Source organism: Eublepharis macularius, chromosome 6 (assembly GCF_028583425.1).
Source record: "Eublepharis macularius isolate TG4126 chromosome 6, MPM_Emac_v1.0, whole genome shotgun sequence".
Classification (NCBI taxonomy): domain Eukaryota; kingdom Metazoa; phylum Chordata; class Lepidosauria; order Squamata; family Eublepharidae; genus Eublepharis; species Eublepharis macularius.
This window is the reverse complement of record NC_072795.1, coordinates 139,820,681-139,844,594: the sequence shown is the minus strand read 5'-3', so window position 1 is coordinate 139,844,594 and position 23,914 is coordinate 139,820,681. Positions and strand designations below refer to the sequence as shown.

The 23,914-nt window shown below is 45.6% G+C and overlaps 1 protein-coding gene across 4 annotated transcripts in view; it reads right to left on the bottom strand.

Moving 5' to 3' along the window:
* NRG3 (neuregulin 3) overlaps positions 1-23,914 on the bottom strand; it is a 972,861-nt gene that overhangs the window by 82,086 nt on the left and 866,861 nt on the right. For all 4 annotated transcript variants that reach the window (XM_054983168.1, XM_054983167.1, XM_054983166.1 and 1 more), the window contains exon 5: positions 5,211-5,313. In XM_054983168.1, the coding sequence (XP_054839143.1) occupies positions 5,211-5,313 (103 nt within the window). The remainder of the gene's footprint in view (positions 1-5,210; positions 5,314-23,914) is intronic.

The following is a 23,914-nucleotide window of genomic DNA, read 5'->3' as shown; positions in this document are numbered from 1 at the left end:
GAGCCAGTCTCCGGCTGGCTGTCCTTGTTTGGTGGCATAATGGCGGCCCGGCATCGAGGACGGCGTCAGCAGTGGGACGCGGGCGCCTGTGGCATTGTGGTCCCCTCACTGCTGCTGCACCACCAAGCTGCACTCAGAGGAATTGGAGCAAATGCCGTGGCGTTGGCTGGGCCTCCTGCCGGGCCGTGCAACTCCGAGCCTCCCCGTTGCTCCCAGAGTGGGGCCTGAGCCACGCCCTCTTTCCCCACCGTGTGGCTGTCCCAGGATGGCCTGGAGTGCTGGTAGGTGTGTGTGGGGCCATTGGGGGAAGCTGCAGGGGAGTCTGCGGGGCGCTGAGGGCCTGCCCCTGGACAACCGCCCTTCAGGACAACTTAATGCCCACTCAGAGTGGTTTACAAGGTATGTTATTATTACCCCCACAACAAACACCCTGTGAAGTGGGTGGAGCTGGGAGAGCTCCAGAGAGCTGCGACTGACCCAAGGTCACCCAGCGGGCTTCAAGTGGAGGAGTGGGGAATCAAACCCGGCTCTCCAGATTAGAGTCCCGTGCTCTTAACCACTACACCAAGCTGGCTTTCCAGCCGCACAGGGAAGCTGTATCCATTTGGGAAAACACATTTTACCCCTTTTTACCTCCTTAGGGGATGAATTTCTTAAAATCCCTTCTTAGTGGGTGTTTATATCATGAAAGGAATGTTTGCTTCAAATTTCATGTTTTTAGGTCCAGGGGTCTGGGCTGGGCACTGATGAGTCAGTCAGGATGCTTGTCTTTACAGAGAGAGATGTTTGCATTGTTGCTCACACTGGCATTCAATTTTGCACTCCTGGTCCTATTGCACTGTTCATTTAACGTTTTAATACGTAACATTTTAAAATGATTTTAAGGTTGTTATTCGCCCTGAGCCCGCTTGCGGGGAGGACGGAATACAAATATGATATAAATACAAGGCTTTTTTTCAGGGGGAACGTGGGGGAACGGAGTTCCGGCACCTCTTGAAAATGGTCACATGGCCGGTGCTTCAGCGGCGCGGAGGGCAATCTCAACTCCCCTCTGTCTGGAGATCAGGGGTGGGGCCACCAGCCGTGTGACCATTTTCTCCAAGGGCAACCCACTGAGTTCTGCCACCTCTTTTCCCAGAAAAAAGCCCTGTATAAATAAATAAATAAAATTAAATAAATAAATTGATGTCCTATACTGTATGATTCCATCCCCGCCCCCACACCCTCTACTCTGTAATCCACCATGAGTCTCAACAAGAAAGACAGGCAATAAGGAAGCTAAAACTGCCATTACTGACTTCAGAAATCCACACCAACCATTCGCACATGGAACAAAACTCTCTCTACGCATCACTTCTGGAAGTAATCCTAAAAAAACACTGGCTGCAACAGCAACCCAAATCCCACCATGCCCCTAAAAGCAGACTTAAGGAAACTACGAAAAGATATAAAGCAGGCAAATGATCAAGATGTGCATTTTATGGGTATGTTTTACTTCGGCTCATTTTTATTGCAGTGGTGCGTTACTGAGCAGAGTTTACAGTTTTTAATTGCCATTGATTATGAAAAAGGCAATAATGAGCCCACCAGTAGCCAATGGATGAGAGGTACATGACTTGGAAATATAAGAAGATCCAGCCTTCATCCAATCAGTGGCACATCCAGCCCAGCTCCAGCCCATTTCCGTTCCTCTCTGCCCTCTGGTTGCCATCCCACACAATTTTAGACTGGAGAGGAGAAATTGACAGAGCCTTTGGGGAGGGGAAGTTTCATTTCTGAGTAAAGAAGTACTTCCTTTTGTCTGTCCTAAATCTCTTGTCCATCAACTTCATTGGGTGCTAACCCAAGTTCTAGTATGATGGGATAGAAAGAAAAAGTCCTGTCTATCCATGTTTTCTACCTCATGCATAATTTTATAAACTTTTTCATGTCTCCTTCTTTAGTTATGTCCCCTTCCTCTTTCTAAATTAAAAAGCCCCAGAATCTTTAGCCTTTTCTCATAAGGAAGTTGTTTCAACCACATAATCATCTTGTTTGCCTTCTGTATTTTTCCAGCTCTGCAATATCTTTTTTAAGAAACAGCAATTAGACCTGTACACAGTATTCCAAATGAGGTTGCACCATAGCTCCATAAAAGAGCATTGAATTATTGGTCATTTTGTTTTCAATTCCTTGCTTAATAAGTCTTGGCACAGAGATTGCCTTTTTCACTGTTGCCACAGGACACTGAGTCTTAATTTTCATCAAGCTGTTCAATACAACCCCAAGATCTCTTTTCCTCTCGCTCTCTAGCAGTTTAGACTATATTAGCATATCTTTGAAGTGCAAGCGGGGTCTGAATTATCAGGAGCAGAGAGGGAAAAATATCTTAGAGTTTTAGTGCATTGCTCAACTTGACCTTTCTCTATTAGTGGGAGGCACAATCTACAAGATAGTTGTATAACAAGACAACTGAGACATCATATAGGGACCAGCAATTCCTTCCCCTTCTTCATCTGAATATAGTAGACTTTGTGGGTGTTTTATCAAATTTTCCTTTAAATTTCAGTGTCAATGAAACCGAGTGACAATACAGGGACTTGTGGAAACTAGAGTTATGGAACTCTGGATTCTTATGACCGGCTTTTGATATCATCGATCATGGTATCCTTCTAGACCACCTTTCTGGGATGGAGAATCACTGTTCTGAGATGGCTCTCAGATTAGATGGATGATGGGTCTCAGACGGAGGTGCTGGGGGTCTGCTGCTCAGCCTCTTGGCTCCTGGGTTCTGCAAGGTTCCAACTTAGCCCCCAAGCTCTTAACATATATGTGAAACCCCTGGATGGTGTCATCAGGGACAATAATCTCTGTCTTGTGGTGCATGTCCTGGTTACACCTAGATTAGATTAGTGGAATGTGCTCTGTGTGGAGCTGCCCTTGAGAAGTACGCAGAAACCTCAGTTGGTACAGAATGCTGCAGCCGGGGCGTTTACTGGAGTGGGTTGCTGGCGCCATATCACTCCAGTCTTGGCCCATCTACACTGGCTCCTAATTGTTTCTGGGCACAATTCAAGGTACAGGTGTTGATTTTCAAAGCCCTATATGCCTTGGGACCAAGAAGTGCCGGTGCCAGAGTTTCTGGTGCCTGAGGCCAGGGGCAGCTTCAGGGCTGTTGCTGCCCCCACACGAGTGTGCACCTGGACTGCATGATGACATCACTGCATATTACATCATCACACAGCACGCTGCTGCGAGCCAGCCCCATTGGTGCGGCAGACAGCTAGGACAGTGCGCAGGTGGCCTCCCAGCCCTCCCGCTCAGTTGCCCCATGCCACCCCGCCACCCTGCTGGGCCTGGCCTGCAGCTGTGCGCAAGCAGTGGCGGCAGCATGGGGCAACTGAGCGGGAGGGCTGGGAGATGGCCCGCTCAGACTGCCCCACGCTGCCACCACCAGCACACGCTCCCGGCTGGGCACAGCAGCTGCGGGCCAGGTGTGGCAGGTGGCCGGGACAGCGTGGTGGCAGCTTTCCAGCCCTCCCACTCAGCCGCCAGCAGTGCCGCCGCCAACTCTGCTGTGTGCGCCCTGCCCCTGGCGCCCCCTCCGGCGCCTTAGTGCTCGAGGCAGCAGCCGGACCCACTGCCATGGACGTGCCAGCCCTGGGACCAAGACACCTGAAGGATCACCTACTCCCTTATGAACCTACCTGACCACTCATTTTCAGTTGCACTGCTCTGGGTACTCTCATGTTCTTGAGATTAGACAAATGACAAGCCGGGAGAGAAAAAATAGCAAAGAGTCCGATAGCACCTTTAAGACTAACCAACTTTATTGTAGCATAAGCTTTTGGGAGCCATAGCTCTCTTTGTCACATGCATGGCCATGCATCTGACAAAGAGAGCTGTGGCTCTCGAAAGCTTATGCTACAATAAAGTCGGTTAGTCTTAAACGTGCTATTGGATTCTTGCTATTTTGCTACTGCAGACTAACACGGCGAACTCCTCTGGATCTATAACCCAGGAGAAGGCCTCCTTGGTCATGACACCAGAACTCTGGAACTCCTCCCTCAAAGGGATTTGTCTGCCCCCCTTTTGTTGCCATTTTCTGCGAGAAGATGAAGACTTGTTTGTTTTGTTTGGTGTTCCTTCAGTGACCACTCGTGCCCAATTTTTAATTGATTTAATTGGGCTTTTTTGTGTGTGTTTGTGTGTTTTTAGCATTGGTTTAACTGTTTTAATGATGTGTTGCTATTGTTACTGTTTTAACTGTTTTAAATTGCGATTTTATTATGTATATTTTAAATTGTTAGCTGCCTTGGTGGCCCTATAAAGGCAGAAAGGCAGGATATTAATTCTGTTAAAATAAATAAACAACCACCCCAAAGATACCTAATTCAACTTTTTCTCCTTTCCTCAGAGTCCTTCACATCATCAGATGCACTTCAAATTTCATTTTACATGTGATTTCTATTGTATGAGATTTCTAGGGTTATAACAATAGAAACTCGTAATGCATTGTACACCTTTTTATTTACAAAAAAAGGGGGGGAAAGAGGGGGGGAACTTAACCAAACAAAATTGAATTATGAACCAAGAGGCTTAAAAAAAATCCAAATCACAAGGTCAGTTATTAAAATTACTAAATACCAAACATCAATATATCAATGTTCAACAAAATACATGTATTTATTACAGAACAGCATAAAAACCATTGCAGGCCCAAATAGAGCCTCAGTCCAGATTAAAATCATACAAAAAACTCAAAACCAGAATCTTATGCAACTCTAGCCGAACTCGTTTCGGCCATACATGTATTTCGTTGTACACTGATATATTGATGTTTTGTATTTAGTAATTTTAATAATTGGCCTTGAGATTTGGATTTCTTAACCCTCTTGGCTCTTAATTCACCTTTTCATTTACTCCTCTTGTGTGTGTGTTTAATCTTTATCATCAAATGGAGTAGGCTGAAGAGTTGTTTTGTCCATTCAAACTTCCCGATCCTCCACACAGACCTTCTAACCAAATGATGAAATGAACGTCAATCATGGAGACATTGGAATCACTTATACAGGTACTTCTCCTAAAGCAGGCTGACCCAGAAGGAAATAATGCGAGTATATAAAAAAGGTGTTCCATCGTTTCAGAATAACGCCATGGATTTTATAATCAGTGAGAGAAATGAATGGAAAGGCATAAGGACAGGACAAAGACTAGACAAAGGCTCTTACTTTGTTTTGAAGTAGAACGCTGCACAAATCATGCCCACTATGACTATGCCAAAGACGATACAGGAAATAGACAGCACCTGCCGCTGGTAAATCTCTTCGCTCTCTGTGGACAATAAAACGGAGAATTGAGGCGATATTAAGCAACAATCTTAAGGGGCGATTCAACACAACATATGGTTCTGTCTGAGAAACGGGAATGGGTCGTTTTCAGGTTATAGGATAGACCCTTACAAGAGACATAGGACTGCAGCTGAAAATGGCCGTGTCCAGTTTCCCCCCAAAACCCTTGTTTTGCATAATGGCACTTTCTGCTAGGATTGGTGTTTCCCCACCGTATGTTTTCCCAGGCCCCAGAGAAACAAGCAATATGACTGTATTATATAGCACAGAAAGTGCCGCCATGGTTCAGGGTAATGTGGGGTGGGGGCGCATTGGCATGGGGACACTGGTTCAGTAGCAGCTTGGTATCTCTTGTAACATACAGTTCTGCCCTCAGTTGCTGTCTTTAACAGTCACTTGACATGTTACTTCTTTTAGAGTTCTCCACGAAGCCACCCGATGCTCTGCGCAGACACACACCACTTTGGGAATTGGCTTCTATTTTTTAAAAATGAGCATGCAAATGGGCTTAGAAAGCTGCTGACGGGGGAGGGAGAGCTCTTGGCCTTTCTTCCAAGCTCTCCCCCCCCCCATGCAAAAACAGTGTGGGAAAGAAGAGTTTTCCCCTTTCTGCTGCCACACATGCACAAAATACCTCCACGTGGAGCAGCAGGAGTGGGGAAATGTCTCCCCTCCACACTGTTTTTGCACAAAAAAGTTTGGGACAAAAGGCAGGAGCTTTCCCTCTCCCAACAGCAGCTTTCTGAGCCCGTTTGCATGCCCGTTTTTTTAATAGAAGCCAATCCCCGAGGTGATATGTGTCTGCGAGGAGTATGGGTTGGCCCTGGGGAAACTTGTAAAAGAAGTAATGTGTGGAGTGACTGTAAAAATTGTTTCTAGCAAGGAAAGAGGCTTCTTGTTAGGTTTCTTTGAAGTGGCTCTTGCAGGCCTAGAAGAAAATAACTGTGAAAACCAATCACATTTAGTTACAGTGATAATTACACCGTTCTTCAGAAAGCAGTAAAATAATATCAAAAGAAAAACAGCAAAAAAACACCCCTGTCATTTATTTCTTAAACAGAACTGAAGGACTATTAAGCTTCACAAGGTTCACCAGAATTCAATTGTTCTCCCTTTTATAAAAATACACAGTCATGTGTTTTACCCTTTGGAGTACATGGTGCTCCTGTCTTTAGCCCTTTGTTGTTCTCCCAGATTCCAAGTGAACAAACAACATAAAACACTGATTGGGCAACACTGAAAGAAAGGAACAACATCCAAAAGAAGCTCTTTCAGTTGGAAAGAATTGGACAAAAGCCAAGTGCTTTTCGTAGGGCTTGATGTGCTTCACGGTGCAGGACATTACTTTCCTGGGAGTGGAGATACACACACACATTTTTTTAAACCATCCCTTCAGTAAACAGTACAGTCACTTAAGTAACTTGAATAGAGAGACAAATGAACCAGAAATGAAATGCAGATCATGTGAGGATGAACACTATGGAATTAGTAGGCAAAGATCATACAACGACCCAAAGATCATTGTATATGCATCTCAGTTTACTTCCCCATTCATACAAAAGAATGCACCAAGTGGACCTGCCACCTCCAAAGTGAACAAGAAGCCTGCAGCACGCAAATATTGTACTTTATATATATTACTGGATCAGAGCAATTGTTTCTGGGTTTTATAAACAAGAGTGAAAGACGTCTTCAGAACTTGCTGAGTTTAAATTTTAAAAAATAACTGAGATTTTCATAGAAAATCTTTTGATTCTGACCTTGGAAAGATGATCAAAATACTTAAAGATAGATATAATCTGGGTAAATGTAAAGCCATTTGAAGTCTCATTCATTTCAGTAGGCCAAAAGCTTTGCATATTTAACTCTTGCATCCTCTTATATAAAAGGCGAACCGTATTCCTGACAATTCACTTCCTATCCTGGTGCACCTCCAGAGGGCGCTGTCATGGAGGAAAGCCCAGACGAGATAGCCCACCCCTCCAGAGAGCGTGCCACGGCAGGAAGCCCAGGCCAGGAGCAGGCCTGGAGCAGGTGGCAATGCCCACCCCACCTTCACCCAGCTGGGATCAGGCGCGGAACAGCTGGCAATGCCGGCCTCCAACCAGCTGAGATCAGGAGGGGAGCAGGTGGCAGTGCCTCATCCCCACCTTCACACAGCTGGGATCAGGAGCAGAGCAGGTGACAATGACCACTCCCCTTCATACGGCTGGGATGAGGAATGGAGCGGGAGGCAATGCCCACACCCCCTTCAATCTGCTGGAATCAATCACAAAGGAGGAGTCAATGCCCACCTGCCTGCCCTTTCTAGAGCTTGACGGGCTTTCTTACTCATTTAAAACAATAGGACTGAGACTCACCTCATATATGATGTAGCAGCAAGCTTGGGTTTGCAACTGGAGGCATACTGAACAGATGGCTACAGCTAATCTTGGCACTGAAGTGTAGATTTCTGATTGTAATGTAGATTTTCTCAAACATCTGAACATAAGAATGCCAGAGGGGTCCTGCCGTATCAGATCAGTGGTTCATCTAGTCCAACATCTTATTTCATGCAGCAGCCAACCAGCTGCCCAGGAAGACCAACGACACGGCACGGAAGCCAAGGCCTTCGCAGGAGGCTGTCTCCTTGAGTCACCATGCGTGTCAGTCCTCCATGAATCTCTCTAATCCCTCTCTATTCTATTCTTACCAAATTTACACAGAACACTTTTAAAGATTTATTTTTTTAAAAAAAAATCTTTGGTGTAAACTGTAGGAATAAAACACTGTGGCCTAATTTGAATGTCCAGTGCGCTTGCAGAGTGAAAGGCTTGATGCTTTGCATAGTTTGTTTATCTGTAGCGGCTGAACTAGCCCCTCCCTGCTGTGAGTGAAGAATCTGTTACATTCTGTCTCAGCTGAAAAACGTCTGTTGCTGAAACTGAGTGATTCTGCACATGCTGGATAATGCACTTCCAATCCTCTTTATAGATCATTTGTAAAGGATTTTTTTGTGTGCGGAACAAAAAATCCATCTCAAACGATTGATAAAGTGCATTGAAAGTGCATTATCCAAGGTGTGCGGAATCAGCCACTGTCTCTCTCTCCTGTACAAGACATGAACGTTTCTCTCAGTTTGTTGTTTTGACCAGAGTGTGAATCAGAAGGCTGCACATTGTTCTGCCATGTGGAGGAACACAGACCTTCATCAGTTCTAGAGATGGCAGTCCATGACAGATAGATCTTAGGAGAGCAGCGGGCCCACCAAAAAATTCAAGCCGGAAAGCACCTCAAAGGAGGTGCTTTCCGGCTTGGATTTTTTGGTGAGCCCGCTGCTCTCCTAGGGGCCTGGCCTCTCCCCACAGGTTATTTCCTCCCAGGGCAGTGGGATGCAAAATATCCAGTGCCTCGACACTGCATGCACAAGCCTTGTCTCCAACGTAAGGCTCTTTCCGATTCAGGTGCAGGGTATCTGGGCCCTATCAGTCCTCTCCCTCTGGGTACCGAGGGCAGTTTACGGGCTCCAGTTTGCTGCTGCATGCACACCAGTTTCACTACTTGCACCCCCTAGAACTGACAACATTCTTACATTTGCAAGGACCATAGCACATTGGTATAAATTATACTTTGCATGCTTAAAGTTCCAGGTGTCAGGTCCAATGTGCATATGAGCTGTACTGACTCCATTTTCTAATGTTTCTAGTGTTTAGTGCTTTCTCCCCAGGTGCACCCGTTCCCAAGCAGACATCTCACAGAAAGGGAATGTTATGTCTATCAACGTTCCACCCAAGTTTGGCCTTGGACATGTCCAGCTTCCCAAGTCTGAAAGCTGTTGTTTTGAGAACTGTGGGGGGAGGCTGGTTCAGCTGGGAACTGTTACTTTGTACCTCATGCTTTTCTCTTCATTGGTAACAATGCTCTTGTACCATCCTGAATCTTCTATTCAGGCCAGTGGACTATAATGAACTATTTCTGCAGTAAAGTTTCCTTATTCAAACAATGGACTCTTGTTTGCTTGTAAAGGAGAATCTGTAGGAAGGACATTATCTAGCCACAGTCTGACACCAGGTTGCATGCCTAGCATCTCCAGTTAAAAGGATGTGAGGTAGGGAGACTAAGGAAGATTCCCCCCCCCCCCAGGACATTGGAGTTCCGGGGAAAAAAGGGGCCAAATGGCCTGACTCAGTGTAGGGCCACTTCTCTGCAAAACCTGCACAGCTAGAAATGCAATGGCATTTAAGTGGCTGTTCCACTTAAGTCAGGCACACCGAGTTGAGTAGTTTAAAAGATAAGGGCCCTTTTCACACTGCTTTCCTGCTCCCAGGACGTTGCGAAATATCATGCAAAAAACGCAGAAGATAGCGTCTTCTCGCAAGAGATTTGTGCGATGTTGCACAAAACTCACGAGAAGACACTATCTTCTGCAGTTTTTGCGCGATATTTCGCAACGTCCTGGGAGCCGGTAAGCAGTGTGAAAAGGGCCAAGGTCTCATAGGCTGATCTGGTAGCCAAGGGATGGTTCATTTCCAGTGTGTGTGGTTGCCTTGTTACCTGATCCATACCTACAACCTCTTATTCAAGACTGAACTTGAAGTTTTCTGCTGACTTTAATTGTCTGAACATTCTGGTTCATGGCAACGGTAGCATCATTGACATACGAAGAGTTCTCAGATTTGCCTTATGAGAGATGCTTTGTGGAGTTCCTCCCATAAAAATCCTCACACTTTGATTTATGGAATCTTGTTTTTAAAAGCTGTTACTTCAGCAAAACAAACTATTTCCAGTTCAAATACCTCAGAAGCTTTTGTTCAAATGGCTGATGTAAAGCCGTATGAATAGGACAATCCTATTTAGCTGCCTAGGCCCGTTTTATTTATTTTTTTATTTTTATTTTTTGCAGGATACCACACCTTTTTTCAATGGCAGCAGATGTGTCTCTCCCTGGTGAAATTTCAGTATAGGCCTTCTGGAGAAATACATTTTATTGCAAGGTTTGGTTAAAAGTACCCAGGGCTTTTTTTCAGGGGGAACGCAGGGGAACGGAGTTCCGGAACCTCTTGAAAATGGTCACATGGCTGGTGGCCCCACCCCCTGATCTCCAGACAGAGGGGAGTTCAGATTGCCCTCTGCACCGCTCAGCGGCGCAGAGGGCAATCTGAACTCCCCTCTGTCTGGAGATCAGGGGGTGGGACCACCAGCCATGTGACCATTTTCTCCAAGGGCAACCCACTGAGTTCCACCACCTCTTTCCCCAGAAAAAAAAGCCCTGAAAGTACCCATGTACTTTTAAAAGTTTCTTCTCTCTCCTAATAGAAGTTAGGCAGGAAGGGAGAAGTCAATTGCTTCTAAATATCGCCAAACTACCAACCACCCAGTGCTAACGGCCATCCTGGACAGAGACAACGAAAGGACCGAGACACTGAAACGTGGGCATGTGAGGGGCCAGGTGGTATCTTCCCAGAGATCTCCGGAAAGGATTCTTTAACACACAAAGGGGTGGGAAAACAAAAGAGGGGGAAAATCCCTTGCTGTGGAAGGAGAGGGATTCATTTTGGCAGGTCCTTTCTGGCTGAATAAATCTGGACAAAGGAGCTCTCATACCAGAGAGCCATCTTGATGGCTGCCGTTGCCATGTGGCACAGGAAAAGAGCTGGCTCTGAGGAAATAGGAAGCTTTTAGGATACGGTAACTTCTAAGAGCCTCCCTTACAATACGATCTGCTTGAGTATGTTCAGAGTGAGGGAAAGGGGAATGACTACTTCATGCCACCATACGAAAGAAAAAGCTACAGAGGACGTTCCTGCAAGGGAGAGTGGCACGTTACTGGGCAGAGACTCCGATGCCTCAGAAGGCAAAATGGGGTGGCGCTTGTGGGTCCACACAGGGCTGTAGCACCACAGGCCTGATAAACAGAACAGGGGAATTGGGGATGCTGGCTGGCAATGACTAGCTGGCATGATAGTTAGAACTGGGAAAAGACAAAGAAGAACCTACAAGATACAGTACTAGTCTTTTGGCTCCCTGTAATTTTAGCTCGCTTCAAAATTCCACATATGTGGGCATATGATATATAGAGACCCAGTTTGGTATATGAGCAGCAAGACCCTAATCTGGAGAGCCGAGTGTGATTTCCCACTCCTCTGTTTGAAGCCAGCTGGGTAACCTTCGGTCAGTCACCGCTTCTTGGAGCTCTCTCAGCCCCACCCACCTCACAGAGTGATTGTCATGAGGATAATAATAACACACTTTTTAAACTGCTCTGAGTTTAAGCTGTCCTGAAGAGCAGTATGTAAATTGAGTGTTATTATATTATTATGTATTCAGCCTGAGGAAGAACCTCAATAATTATTTCAAATTTCGCTTTCTTGGAAATCCCTTTGACAACCTAACAATTGGCTTGACCTACTTCCCTTTGAGAAATACCATATCAAAACTCTCTTAGCTTCTCTCCAAATTCCTTCCCTTCAATAAGTACTCCTCAGCGTAGAGACTTCTGCTGCATGCAAACTTTCTTCCCACCAGTCTATTAACCACAAGCCCAAAAGAAAAAGACCTTCAAGTGAAGAAATGGAACGCCACCGGCCCTGCCTGCTCACAGCTACCAGACCCATCCTTCAGAACTCTCACCTGGAGCCCTTTCTGTGGCCAGCACTGCAAATGTCTCTTGGCATTCACTTTCAATCCCCAAGAATTTGGGAATCCGTGCAGCCTCCCTTGGGACCTCACTTTCTCCATCCTGCTAACACCTCGTGGGGCTAGAACAGGGGTTGCCAACAGGAGAAAAATGCCCTGCTGTTTCAATAGAGGCTTAATGAAGAAAAATGGGAGGCTAAAGTTTTCCATGGCATGGTGGTCAATAACTTCCCACTAACCCTCTATTAATCCTGGTTTTGGGTTGGGTACTCAACTGTCAATTATCTTAAACATAAGCTACATGGAAACACCTACAGCAAACTGCTCCCACCAGCCAACACACACAATCCAGAGCAGGCCTACTCATAAGTAAGTCCCAGTTTAGTTAATGGGGCTTATTCCCAGGAAAGGTTTCTTATGATTACACCCAAGTCCCTCACCTTCCTCTCTGACTACCAGATAATTCTTCCCTCTCTCCTCAACCGCACCTGATGATCTATTTGGTGACAGAGAATGGTTATCAAAAGCACAATTCAAGATATGCAAATTATTATTATTCATCCACTGTCAAGTAGCCCATTAAAATATTACCCTGACATCAATTTCTTTGACTGGGAGGGAAAACATATTAAGGATAGGGAGACATAACAACTAAAGAACAAAGAAACTACAAACTATGGCTGGAGTAGTGGAGCTTGATCTCAGAGACACGAGTTCAAATCCCCACTCTGCTAAGAAACTCTCTAGATGCCCTTGGCCAGTCTTTCTCTCTCACCTTAATTGCACAGAGTTGTTAGGAGAATAAAAAGGGGGATGACATATGCCACCCTGAGCTCTTTGGAGGAATGGCTGGATAAAAATGGAATGGAAAAATAAAACACAAGATTAAAAGACAGCTTGTAAACTGAAACATATAACCACTGGGATATAATCATTCAGAAGTTCTTAATATTAATTTAAATATACAGCAATACGCAATGGATTAAAACACTCTTAACACACAACTGTTCATAGTTTTCTTGATTATCATACCACACAGCTATGTACCTGGGAAAGATGGCAACAGGTTACATTTGCAGTTCCTTCCCTCAGTGTTCTGATAAGCACAGCATCGGAGTAGTTACCCTGGCAACACCCCAGATCAATTGTTACCTCACTTCCCTGTCATGTAACAGTTTCTGTGCCATCTTGTTTCATGACAACTGCAGCTGTCTCTTCTGATACAAGTTCAAGCAACCACTCACTCAGCAAGTTCAGCAACAAACTTGCTATGGACATTTTTTGAGAGATTAAAGAGGAATCTTGAAGCAAACAGACAAAATGTACAGCCGTGACACCCCCGATGCAGTGCTCATGGGCAGCAAGGTGCTCACCAGTATGTTACCCAGTGCCCATCTTCTTCTCCCACAAAGTACCAAACCAAAGTCCTGGCTTTCCTCCACCTCATTGTGGGAGGAAGAGCTTCAGAAGAGCTCAGAAGGCATCACCTTTGAGTCTTCAGGGAGCGCCCATTTGGGAACAATAGCCTCCATGATGAGAGGACACTTGCCTGAGAACTTCCCAGAATTTTGTGATTGGTGTCAGCCTCAGTGGTGGCCATTTTGGGGTGGTGCCCACTTAGAGCTAAACTAGAAGAGACGAATTACACGAGGATGCTCAGATGAAGGGAGTCGCAATGTTAGCCGGGAACCGAGTTTTAAAGACCTCAGAGGGCTTATTTCCTCTTCACCTCTTAGAAGGGGAGGTGAAACTGATAGAGCCTTCCAGAAGTGAAGAGGAAATTAACAACCCCCTCTGAGGAGTGCTCTTTGCTGGCTCTGTAGAGAGGGGAAATAGACAAAGCCTTCTGATCTCTTTTAAAACTCAGCTTTCCAGCTAACATTGCGACTCCCTTCATGTGCATATCCCCGTGTAATTCATCTCTTGTAGTTTAGCTCTTGTAATTCTCCACAGACTCAAGAAGGTCCAAATATACACCACGATGAATATGGAGGATAAAGTAAAAACTAAAAGCTCTGAAAGAGGGAGGATGAGAGAAATTTAAAATCAACACAAATGGGACTCTGATCCAGTAGAGCAACTGCACAGCACTTGGGTCTAGCCATATTGAAAAGACAAAATCCTGCCACCTCTTTAGCAAAAAAAACCACAGCCTCCGGAGAGACGGAATGCTCTCTTCAGCTTATCACTGGAATTTTGCATGTGTGCACACACCCCTGTATGGACCTGGGAAGTGCTGTGTGCGCTTAGCCATTTGGCGCATGCAATTTACCATTGAGTTAATTAGTGGGAACGTGCAACTGTGTGTGCGTGACCTCCACCTACACTGGGACAACGAGTGCATAGGAATCCCTCCACCTCATCTGCGATTCGTGAGCTGTTATTCAACCGGGTGATGTTACTTACCTCCACACCATGAAAAGTGAGATCTGCTATGTCTGCCCTAGCCTGTCATAATGCCAGGCTATGGATGGCAGGCTATGGCAGACAGATCCCTGTACCATTGCAACAAGAATCCACGCTCTTGGTTAAATGGTTTTATTCAGAAATCAAATCACTTCCATAGATATGTCCATAGGATTACTCAGAAGCAAGATAGGCTCCTAAGCATTAAAGATCAGGTTGACAGGAATAACAATACAAGATAAAATAATTCTACTTAAAGACAAACACTCCTCTCCCCCTCCCACCAGCGATTATACTTTGGGTGGGAACCATTCCTGAGAACTTGTCGCATATTTCAATTATCAAGTCTAGACAATGAGAAAGCAGGAGATCAAAGCTGAGATACAGTATTCATGGGAGTCAGAAGTGTACAAGGTCAGACGCACTGAGAGTTCCTTTGATGGCACCTGCAGCTGCTATGAAAGTCTGTGAACGCAAAGCAAGCCTGTGAAAGCAGTTATGGCATGGCAATATGATATCAAGTTATAGCATGAAACACTGGTTCAGTAATACAGGTCAGCATCAAATAATGGCAGGGATGGGGCAGACATGACAAAAAGCTTCATCTGCTGATTTCCGCATATTAAAGTGACAGGAAATCCCACCCCGCCCCCAGGTTGCTGGCAATCCTCAACAGGAGGAGTAAACTACATTTAAGACAAGAATGCTGGCATTGCAAGTCCTGAGGGGCATAGGATTTTCTATAAGTAAGATGGCTATCTTACTTATCTTACTATCTTAATTGATTTGATCATGCTTCACTGAGGTGAGTTGTTCAGATTTTACTGTGATAGGCCTTCTATGGGGAACACTCCCCCTGTCCCATTTCTCTGCATTAGAGGCATTTCCCCAAAACTCACTTGAAAAGAACAGTGTACACATGTGCAACCAACACTCATCTTGACGCTTTTCAGGCTCCACAAACACCAAACCCTATTGTTGTGTATGCTCAAACTTGGCGGGTTAATGGTTTAGAGGGATGACTGTGTTCGGTGAGATTTTGGTGCTGTTAAGTGCAAAAGCAGCTGTTCCAAAAAGCCTCAAAGCCTCGTTGCAAAGAACAGATCCGGAACTCATAACAACAACAAACCCTAACAGATTTGAGCTGAACCAGCAATGCCCACCCAGAAAACCAGTGACAGTAGATAGTTTGTTCAGAAACCCCAGATTTTAAACTGAACCAAAGATTTTCTCAGTGCACACCTCTACTTTGTATCTTTAAAGTCCACCTGTACAATATGCCTGAAAGCTTCCTTATTTTCCTTGTTCTTACCAAGAATTCTTTTCCTCCTCTCTCTCTTCTCCCCCACTTTGATACACAAACACTAGCCGCTGCTGTGCTTCTTCTTCTCCTTCTCGTTATTAGAGTCCGCCTTTCTTACTGAGATCCAAGGTGGATTACACAGCACAAGTGAAAATACAATATAATTAAACAGCTAGGACATTCACTAAGCAAGTACAATAATGAACAACTGTTAGGACAGAATCACAGAATCACAGAGTTGGAAGGGGCCATACAGACCTTCTAGTCCAACATTCAGTGAAAGAGATACAAGAAGGTATGGTAGCAGAAGATTTGGGGGAAAAAACAGTATAATGCTGAGCATAGAGATGAAACCTTTCTGAAACAAAGCGTAACTAATTTGCATGGCCTGTTTTGCAACGTAGAAACTCCCTAGTAGACAGAACCCAACCGAGTAGCATATAATCCATCCCTACCAATGCATCTTTCTGAGCCACTTCTTATGACATGGCTTTAAAATCTGGGCAGAAATCCCTCCTGAATAACTCAGTTTCGTGTAGTTTTCAGAAAGCCTGGAGAGTGGGAGCATTCCCGACCTCCTCAGGCAGGCCGTTCCATAAGGTGGGGGCCACCACAGAGAACGTGCCGGTGTGGGCAGCTGTGGGCATTAAATGTGATAGTCGTGATCAGGGCTTTTTTTCTGGGAAAAGAGGTGGTGGAACTCAGTGGGTTGCCCTCGGAGAAAATGGTTACATGGCTGGTGGCCCCGCCCCCTGATCTCCAGACAGAGGGGAGTTGAGATTGCCCTCCGCGCCGCTGAGCGGCACGGAGGGCAATCTCAACTCCCCTCTGTCTGGAGATCAGGGGGCGGGGCCACCAGCCATGTGACCATTTTCAAGAGGTTCCGGAACTCCGTGCCACTGCGTTCCTGCTGAAAAAAAGCCCTGGTCATGATCTTGAATTAAGCCCAGTAACTGATGGGTAGCCAATGGAGTGACTGCAAAATGGGAGTGAGACGCTTGCTCTATCTAGCTCCTGAGAGTAAAACAGCTGCCGCGTTTTTCACCAGCTGGAGTCTCCAAGTCAGCTTTGAGGAGAGGCCATTGCAGAGTGCATTGCAGTAGTGTAGTCACTTATGAATGACTTGTTCAAGAGCTCCTCAGCATGGGGAGAAGAATTCCTTTAAGAACTGGCTTGGATCCAGCAGTAATATCGAGTGATGGGAGAGATTCCCATCAGAAGGTACAGCTGTTAAGTTCCAGGTGAGGCCTGGAGATCTCCTAGAATTACTACTTATCTCGATCCAGAGGAGTTAGCCGTGTTAGTCTGTAGTAGAGAGATCTCTGAGAGATCTCTGTCTTTTGGTGCTACACCTCTGAAGATGCCAGCCACAGCTGCTGGCGAAACGTCAGGAACTACAATGCCAAGACCACGGCAATACAGCCCGGAAAACCCACAACAACCAATCACAGTTCTCTTTGTCAGATGCATGGAGGGCAAAAAGAAACTGGTCAGATATAGAGGCGAAGAGGGGAGGGTGGAGTAGATGCAAACAGCTCCTTCTGATATGGAGATGCAAACAGCTCCTTCTGATATGGAGATCAGTTTGCTTCTGTAAAGGTTCAGAGGAGTTAGCCGTGTTAGTCTGTAGTAGCAAAATCAAAAAGAGTCCAGTAGCACCTTTAAGACTAACCAAATGAAGTGAGGAAACAAATCAACAGGGCCAGACTAGTACCCAGAAACAGCCTGCTCCAGGACAAACCTAAAGGAACTAACAACAGAACACCACTGGTTGTCACCTATAGCTCCCAGCTCAAACCCATCCAACGTATCATCAGTGAGCTACAACCCATCCTGGAAAATGATACCTCTCTCTCAGAAGCCCTGGGTGGAAGATCTTTCCTTGCCTACAGACAGCCCCCCAACCTTAAACGACTTCTCACTTACAATCATGAATCGGCTAGCAGAGTCACCAGCACAGGTACCAGGCCCTGCAACAGACCCAGATGCCAGCTCTGCCCTTATATCTACCCAGGGAATACAATTACAGGACCCAATGGCATCAACTACACTACCTCTGGCTCTTACAGCTGCTCTTCCTCCAATGTGATATATGCCCTCATGTGCCAACAATGTCCTTCTGCTCTGTACATTGGACAAACCAGCCAACCTCTACGCAAAAGAATAAATGGACACAAATCTGACATTAGAAATGGCAACGTCCAGAAACCAGTGGGAGAACACTTCAATCTACCGGGACATTCCATCAAAGACTTAAAGGTTGCTGTAGTTCAACGGAAACCTTTCAAGAACAAAATCCAACGGGAAGCTGCTGAACTGGAATTCATATGTAAATTTGACTCTGTCAAGCTGGGACTGAATAGGGACTATGAATGGTTATCTCATTATCACAGGTAACTGATTTTCTTTACAGAAGCGAGATCAAGGGGAGTCCAGTGGCACCTGGCGTGGGCTTTCGGGGATCACAGTTCTCTTCATCAGAAGCATCTGGCGGGGAGAGCTGTGATTCTCGAAGGCTTGTGCTGCAGTGGAATTGGTTGGTCTTGGAGGTGCTACTGGACTCTTTTTGATTTTGCTACTACAGACTAACACGGCTAACTCCTCTGAACCTTTACAGAAGCAAACTGATCTCCATATCAGAAGGAGCTGTTTGCATCTCCATATCAGAAGGAGCTGTTTGCATCTACTCCGCCCTCCCCTCTCCTCCTCTACATCTGACCAATTTCTTTTGGCCCTCCATGCATCCGACGAAGAGAACTGTGATTCTCGAAAGCTTATGCTACAATAAAATTGGTTAGTCTTAAAGGTGCTACTGGACTCTTTTTGATTTTACTTATCTCGAGCCTACAGAGATGCTTTGCAGGATGGGCTGTAGGGCATTATATCCCACTGATGTCCCTCCCCTCCCCGTAACTCATCCTCTCCAGGCTCCGCCTCCAAACTGCCTAACACAGAGTTGCCAAACCCATCAGAGGAGCACTCCTCCTCCTCCTCGTCCTCTCCCTGATTCTGAAGCCTGAAATGGTCCTTGAAATCCCGAGGGATGCAGAACAGGATGAGGGGGAGTCAGAGGCCTGCAGTGGGAGAAATCGCTGGAAACCCCTGTTGATGGAAGCCACAGTGTGCCATTCTCTCCTCAAAGTGCGACTTGGTATGTGGCTGGTGTTGCCGTTGTTACCGAACATGAGTTTCAAATTCCTTTTAAAAAACTGAAGTGATTTTCTCCATGGCTCTGCTTCTCTGCAACAATTTGCTGAAGCTTGTGGTCCGTCATGTGTGTGGCAGAGATCGTGGGTGAGATTCTCCTTGGAGAGTCATAAACGGTCTCTTGGAGGATGGTTCAGGCACTTCGATATTACACTGACCACAACTATCTTGCCCATCAAGCACTGCCTTTAAATTACTAGCTACTGATACACGATTTGAACTTTATTGGTTTATAATGAGTTTTGGAGCTGTGACTAAAGCTCAGGCATATAAATTTAATTCTAGAGTAGGCTTTGGGAGAGTTTGCTATTTCATTTCATTATATCTGCTTTTGGAGCTTTTAAGTATCAGAATTTTTTTCCGTGTATTGGTAATATTTTTAAAGAAATGTTACAAAAAATATGTTTTAATACAGCCTGTATTCAGATTGGATAATAATCAACAATTTGTTACAAATAAAGCCCCTTTTTAAAAACATTTAAATGGGTTTTTAAAAAAGTATTCAATTATAGAAATGCTTTAAAAGGAAATCTGAGCACAAACAATGTTTATCTCTTGAAACTGAATCACGACCATGAAACACGGTGAGTTAAAGGCTGTTTTTCCATTTAAAGGGAAGAATTACATTTGAATTCTGAGGCTAACAGTTTATATGATGCAGTGTCATATATAGTAATGCTACTCCTGACTCACCCCTCTTTGCAAGGCTTGGGGAAGGGGGCAGCACTTGCCAGGAGACCCTGGAGGGAAAGGATATAGTTATGGCACAGATGGGCATGCTGATACTTGGCAGAGGGGAGATCAAGGCATCCCACTAAACGCACTGAACCCAGGTCTCTTTTCCCTACTGTGGGCTTCCTATTGATCCCATGGATGAAGGAGATGCAGTAGATTCTGCAGGAGTTCTTATGTCCAACCTTGTGCACAAGCAGAAGTGCTTTTTTGGATTACCTTCACTTTTCCTGTGCAATGTTCTACTGTGCAAAGTAAAACCTCCCTTGCTTTAGGGAAGTGCTCTTCAACCCATGGGTGGTGACCCTCAGGAAGGGTGCAGAAGCCTCTTTGGAGAATCACGAGCTGCTGTAGAGCTACTATTTCTGCTGTTTGGAAGGACCTGTAGCTAGCACACATAAATAGACAATAAAGGTGCCTCCTGCCTTTAAGCATGGGCAGGTTTACAGATTGTGGCAGTCCATCTCCTTGTCCCATTACTACAATGTTATGTGGCTTCCTGCCATGTGCAGCTCCCATGATGTTGCCTGAGATTAAAGGTGGGTCCTAGGCCAAGAAAGTTTGGCAATCACAAGATGCCTTCTCCATGCAGAATGGACTCTTTGGGTCCAACCCATGAATTCCAGCACTGCTCTACCTGTTTTTCTCAACTCATCTCCCACCTGTGTCCCACCACCTACAACTGAGATCAACCAGAAAGGTTCCCATATGGACATCAACTATGTACTAAGTCAGGTAGAAGAGGGTGTGCCTACAACTCTGAAACTTGATCTATGAGCTCTGCCTTTGCCCTGGTCCACAATGCTACAGAAATTGTAGGGTGGTTCCCACTTGAGGCAATCTCCACGCAAGTGCTTCAAGAGGACTGCCAGCATACCCGGTACTCTTTGCTTGGCGAGGGTCACGTGGAAGCAGCCTGTGCATGGCTAGTGGATGTCCTTCCACTTTGCTTCTCATTATGGTGAGAGTATTTTTCACTGGCTGTTACCATCACAGGAATAACCTGTATGATGAGTTACTGTTAATCATCCCCATTTGCCTCTGGTGGCTTTGTGAAGAAATTTCTGTTTCAGTTCTGAAACTGGGGTTTCGGAACAAACTCTGTTCCATTATTGTTTTGTTTCAGGTGGGCCAATGCCAGCTGAGATCTCATGAGTTTGACTTTTTCATCATAATGAGTTTCAGCCGGCTGTGCATGTGCAAGGTGGGTGTTGGCCATGCACACGCACAGCGTTCATTTCAAGTGGAGTTGGAGAAAAGAGGCTCTGGGGCAGCTGTTTTTTGCACGTAACAACACCAAAATTGCACACAACACAGTCCTGCCTCCAAATCACTGGTCCACCAAGTTTGAACACACACACACACACACCAAAGGGGTTTGGTGTTTATGGACCCAGAAAGTCATCAGGGTGAGGTTTGCATGGCTGCACGTGCATACGCTGTTCTTTTCAAAAGAGGGCGGGGAAAATAGGCTTCATTCAAGCTTTACCACGAATTGCATTGTTACGAACTGTTTGTCCCCTCCACCTCCTAGTCCAAAAACCCACTGATTCAAGGAGTTCCTCCTCGAGCACAACATGCACACACATCAACGGACCCTGAAGAAGGCGAGTGTCAGTGAGTACACACAATGGCTGGAAACTGGCGGGCAAAGTGGCAGCAGTGGGCTGGCGGCCAAGCAGGCGAACACTCCATTGCCAACCAACACAGTGATTTTTTTTAAAAAAAAACAACCTGCTTTATTATAGTAAAGAGAGTCCAGTAGCACCTTTAAGACTAACCAACTTTATTGTAGCATAAGCTTTCGAGAACCACAGCTCTCTTCGTCAGATGCAACTGTTCTTCAACAGTTGCTGTGTTTTTGACCAAAGTGTACCATGCATAACACATTACCGTTGTGTTTGGCCCTTGATCTATCTTGACTTGAAGGGCACCATAATGCACTCTCTTTCTTTTCTCTATTTTTTACCAATAAAGATGGGAGACCAGGCAGGTTGCTCAGTCCTCTTTTTCTGACTACAACTGTTAACCCAGAGTAGAATGATGGACAAGAAGTTAAACTGAAGCCAAAGCCATAGTCTCAATTAAGAAGACAAAGGGAGACGAGTCTTTAACCGGACTGGTCCATGTGGAATACTGATTGGGAAAGACCTCGGGGTCTGCATGGATCTGTGCACAGTACACACAGCCCTGTCCTCTCTGCTCATTTAACACCAGATTGACAATTTTAATCAGAGCCCCCAAAAGACAAGGAAGTCTTTCTTGAGCAAGATAAAGCATCTCCTGGTCCTCCTGGTCCCACCATCTTAGGCTGACTTCTACAGTCATAGCTGGCTTGCGGTGGCACCTAAGTGAAGGACAGCAGCAGCCGGAGAATGGGCAGCAACCTGGTCCACATACCAGTGTCCTCTTCAATGTGTCCCTCCCTTAATAATTCTTTATTATTTCCAATTTTTACCCTAATCTGCCTAACATGAGCCATTGTGGCAGCTGGGAACTTGGAGTCCCCTCCCCTTTTAAACTCATGTGAAGATATGCCCGCTCCGCATAGCGGTTGCTTCCACCCACCGGCATTTCTTTGCATTGTGCGTAAAAGGGCATAGAAAGGAAGGGATCGATCGGATTCGGTTTCGCTTTCTCAGCCATGCCGGACGCTCCTCTCGGCAGGTCCGGGAGGAAGCGCCCGAGCACCCTGACCGGGCGGCTGATCTGCAAGGATTAGCCCCCAGGACTCCCAGTTAGGGAGGCAGGGTCCGGGACGCTGCGGGAAAAACCCCCCGGAATCAATGCGGGGGGGGGAATTGCCCGTTTGTCCCTATGGAGGCCGGCAGACATGCGCGGTGCCTTGAGTGCCGCCGGGCAACGAGAAACGGCAAATAAAAGAAACAGGCGGAAGCCTGTAAACAAGTGAATCCCTTCTGTTCTACAAGCGTTTGTGAAGGAGAGGTTGATCTGAAGAAGACTCGCTCTTCCCCTTCGGTGAGTTCCAGAATTTGGCTGGCGCCCCCCCCCCCCCAAAATGCAAAGAAGCAAAGTCCCGCTCTGGGTAAGTCAATCTCGGCTACCTTGCAGAAGGGAGAGTCGCTCGAAGAGTTGGTGCGCAGGGCGGTGGTGGAAGCCATAAAACCCTTTGTTGACAAGCTGAACGAAACTGATCAAAGGGTGGGCTTAATTGAAAGCGAAGTGAAAACCATTAAGGAAGTAGCGGGGGGGCAGAGAAGTCTGCTCTGGAAAGTGCGTCACTTGTGAAGGCTACGAAAAAAGAGCTGAAGTTGGTAGAGAACCAGCTGATCGGGCTACAGGTGGAACGAACGCAGACCATTTTGCGTCTCCAAAACGTGAAAGAGGAGGAAAATGAGGATCGGTGGGATTTGGTCTCGGAACTACTGGCGACACCCGCGAGGACGACTAAAGAAGAGGTTAAAAGCGCCATTTTGGAGGTCTGTCGGGCTTCTTCAAAATATGCAACAAAGCGACAGCTGCCTCGCGAGATCATTATTGACTTTTCATTTAAAAAGATTCGGGACACTATCCTATATAACTCATACAATGCGGATTTGGATTTTATGGGTCTTAAAGTCAAGATTTTGAAGGACGTTCCATTTCTAGTCCGGAAAAGACGTTTTAAGTACAAAAAGTTCGCAGCTCTTCTGAGGGACCATGGAATAAAGTATAAATGGTTACTTCCGGAAGGAATATGGTTTGGACATAAAGATCAAGCCTATAAGATACTATCAGAAGATCAACTAAAGGATTTTGAGGATAAAAACCCGGAATTCCAGTGCACCAAGAACGAAGAAAAGGAGAAGCCTGAGGGGGGGGGGGGGAGGAGGAGAAGAGCACCGCAGCTGCGGTTGCACAGAGAGAATTGCGTCCGGGACCCAGAATGGGGAGGAAAGTTTAATTAGAATTTGAAATGTGTATTCTGTATGATTAACCACCCCATCATTATCTTATTGAGCTATTTTTTTTAATTATGGCAGTATGAAGGGAAAACATTGAAGTGTAGTGTTGATTGTAGGTTATCCTTCCCTTTTTGTCCCTTTTTCCTCGCCCCCTCCCTTTTTCTTCATCTTTATCCCCTTCCCTTGTGATAGTCTTGTGTAGTGTTATTGTAGTGTTGTGTAGTATACTGAAAAATAAAAATTGTTAAAAAAAAAAAAGAAAGGAAGGGATCGATCTTCGGTTTCCTTCACAGTTAGAGAAGTAGAGGGATGGCATGTGGCCACTAATACAGCCTCCTATGAGAGTGATTCCTCTCTTTCTAAAAACAATCTACCCCATTGAGATGGGGGGGGATTCTTTGGTTTTGTTAATAGGA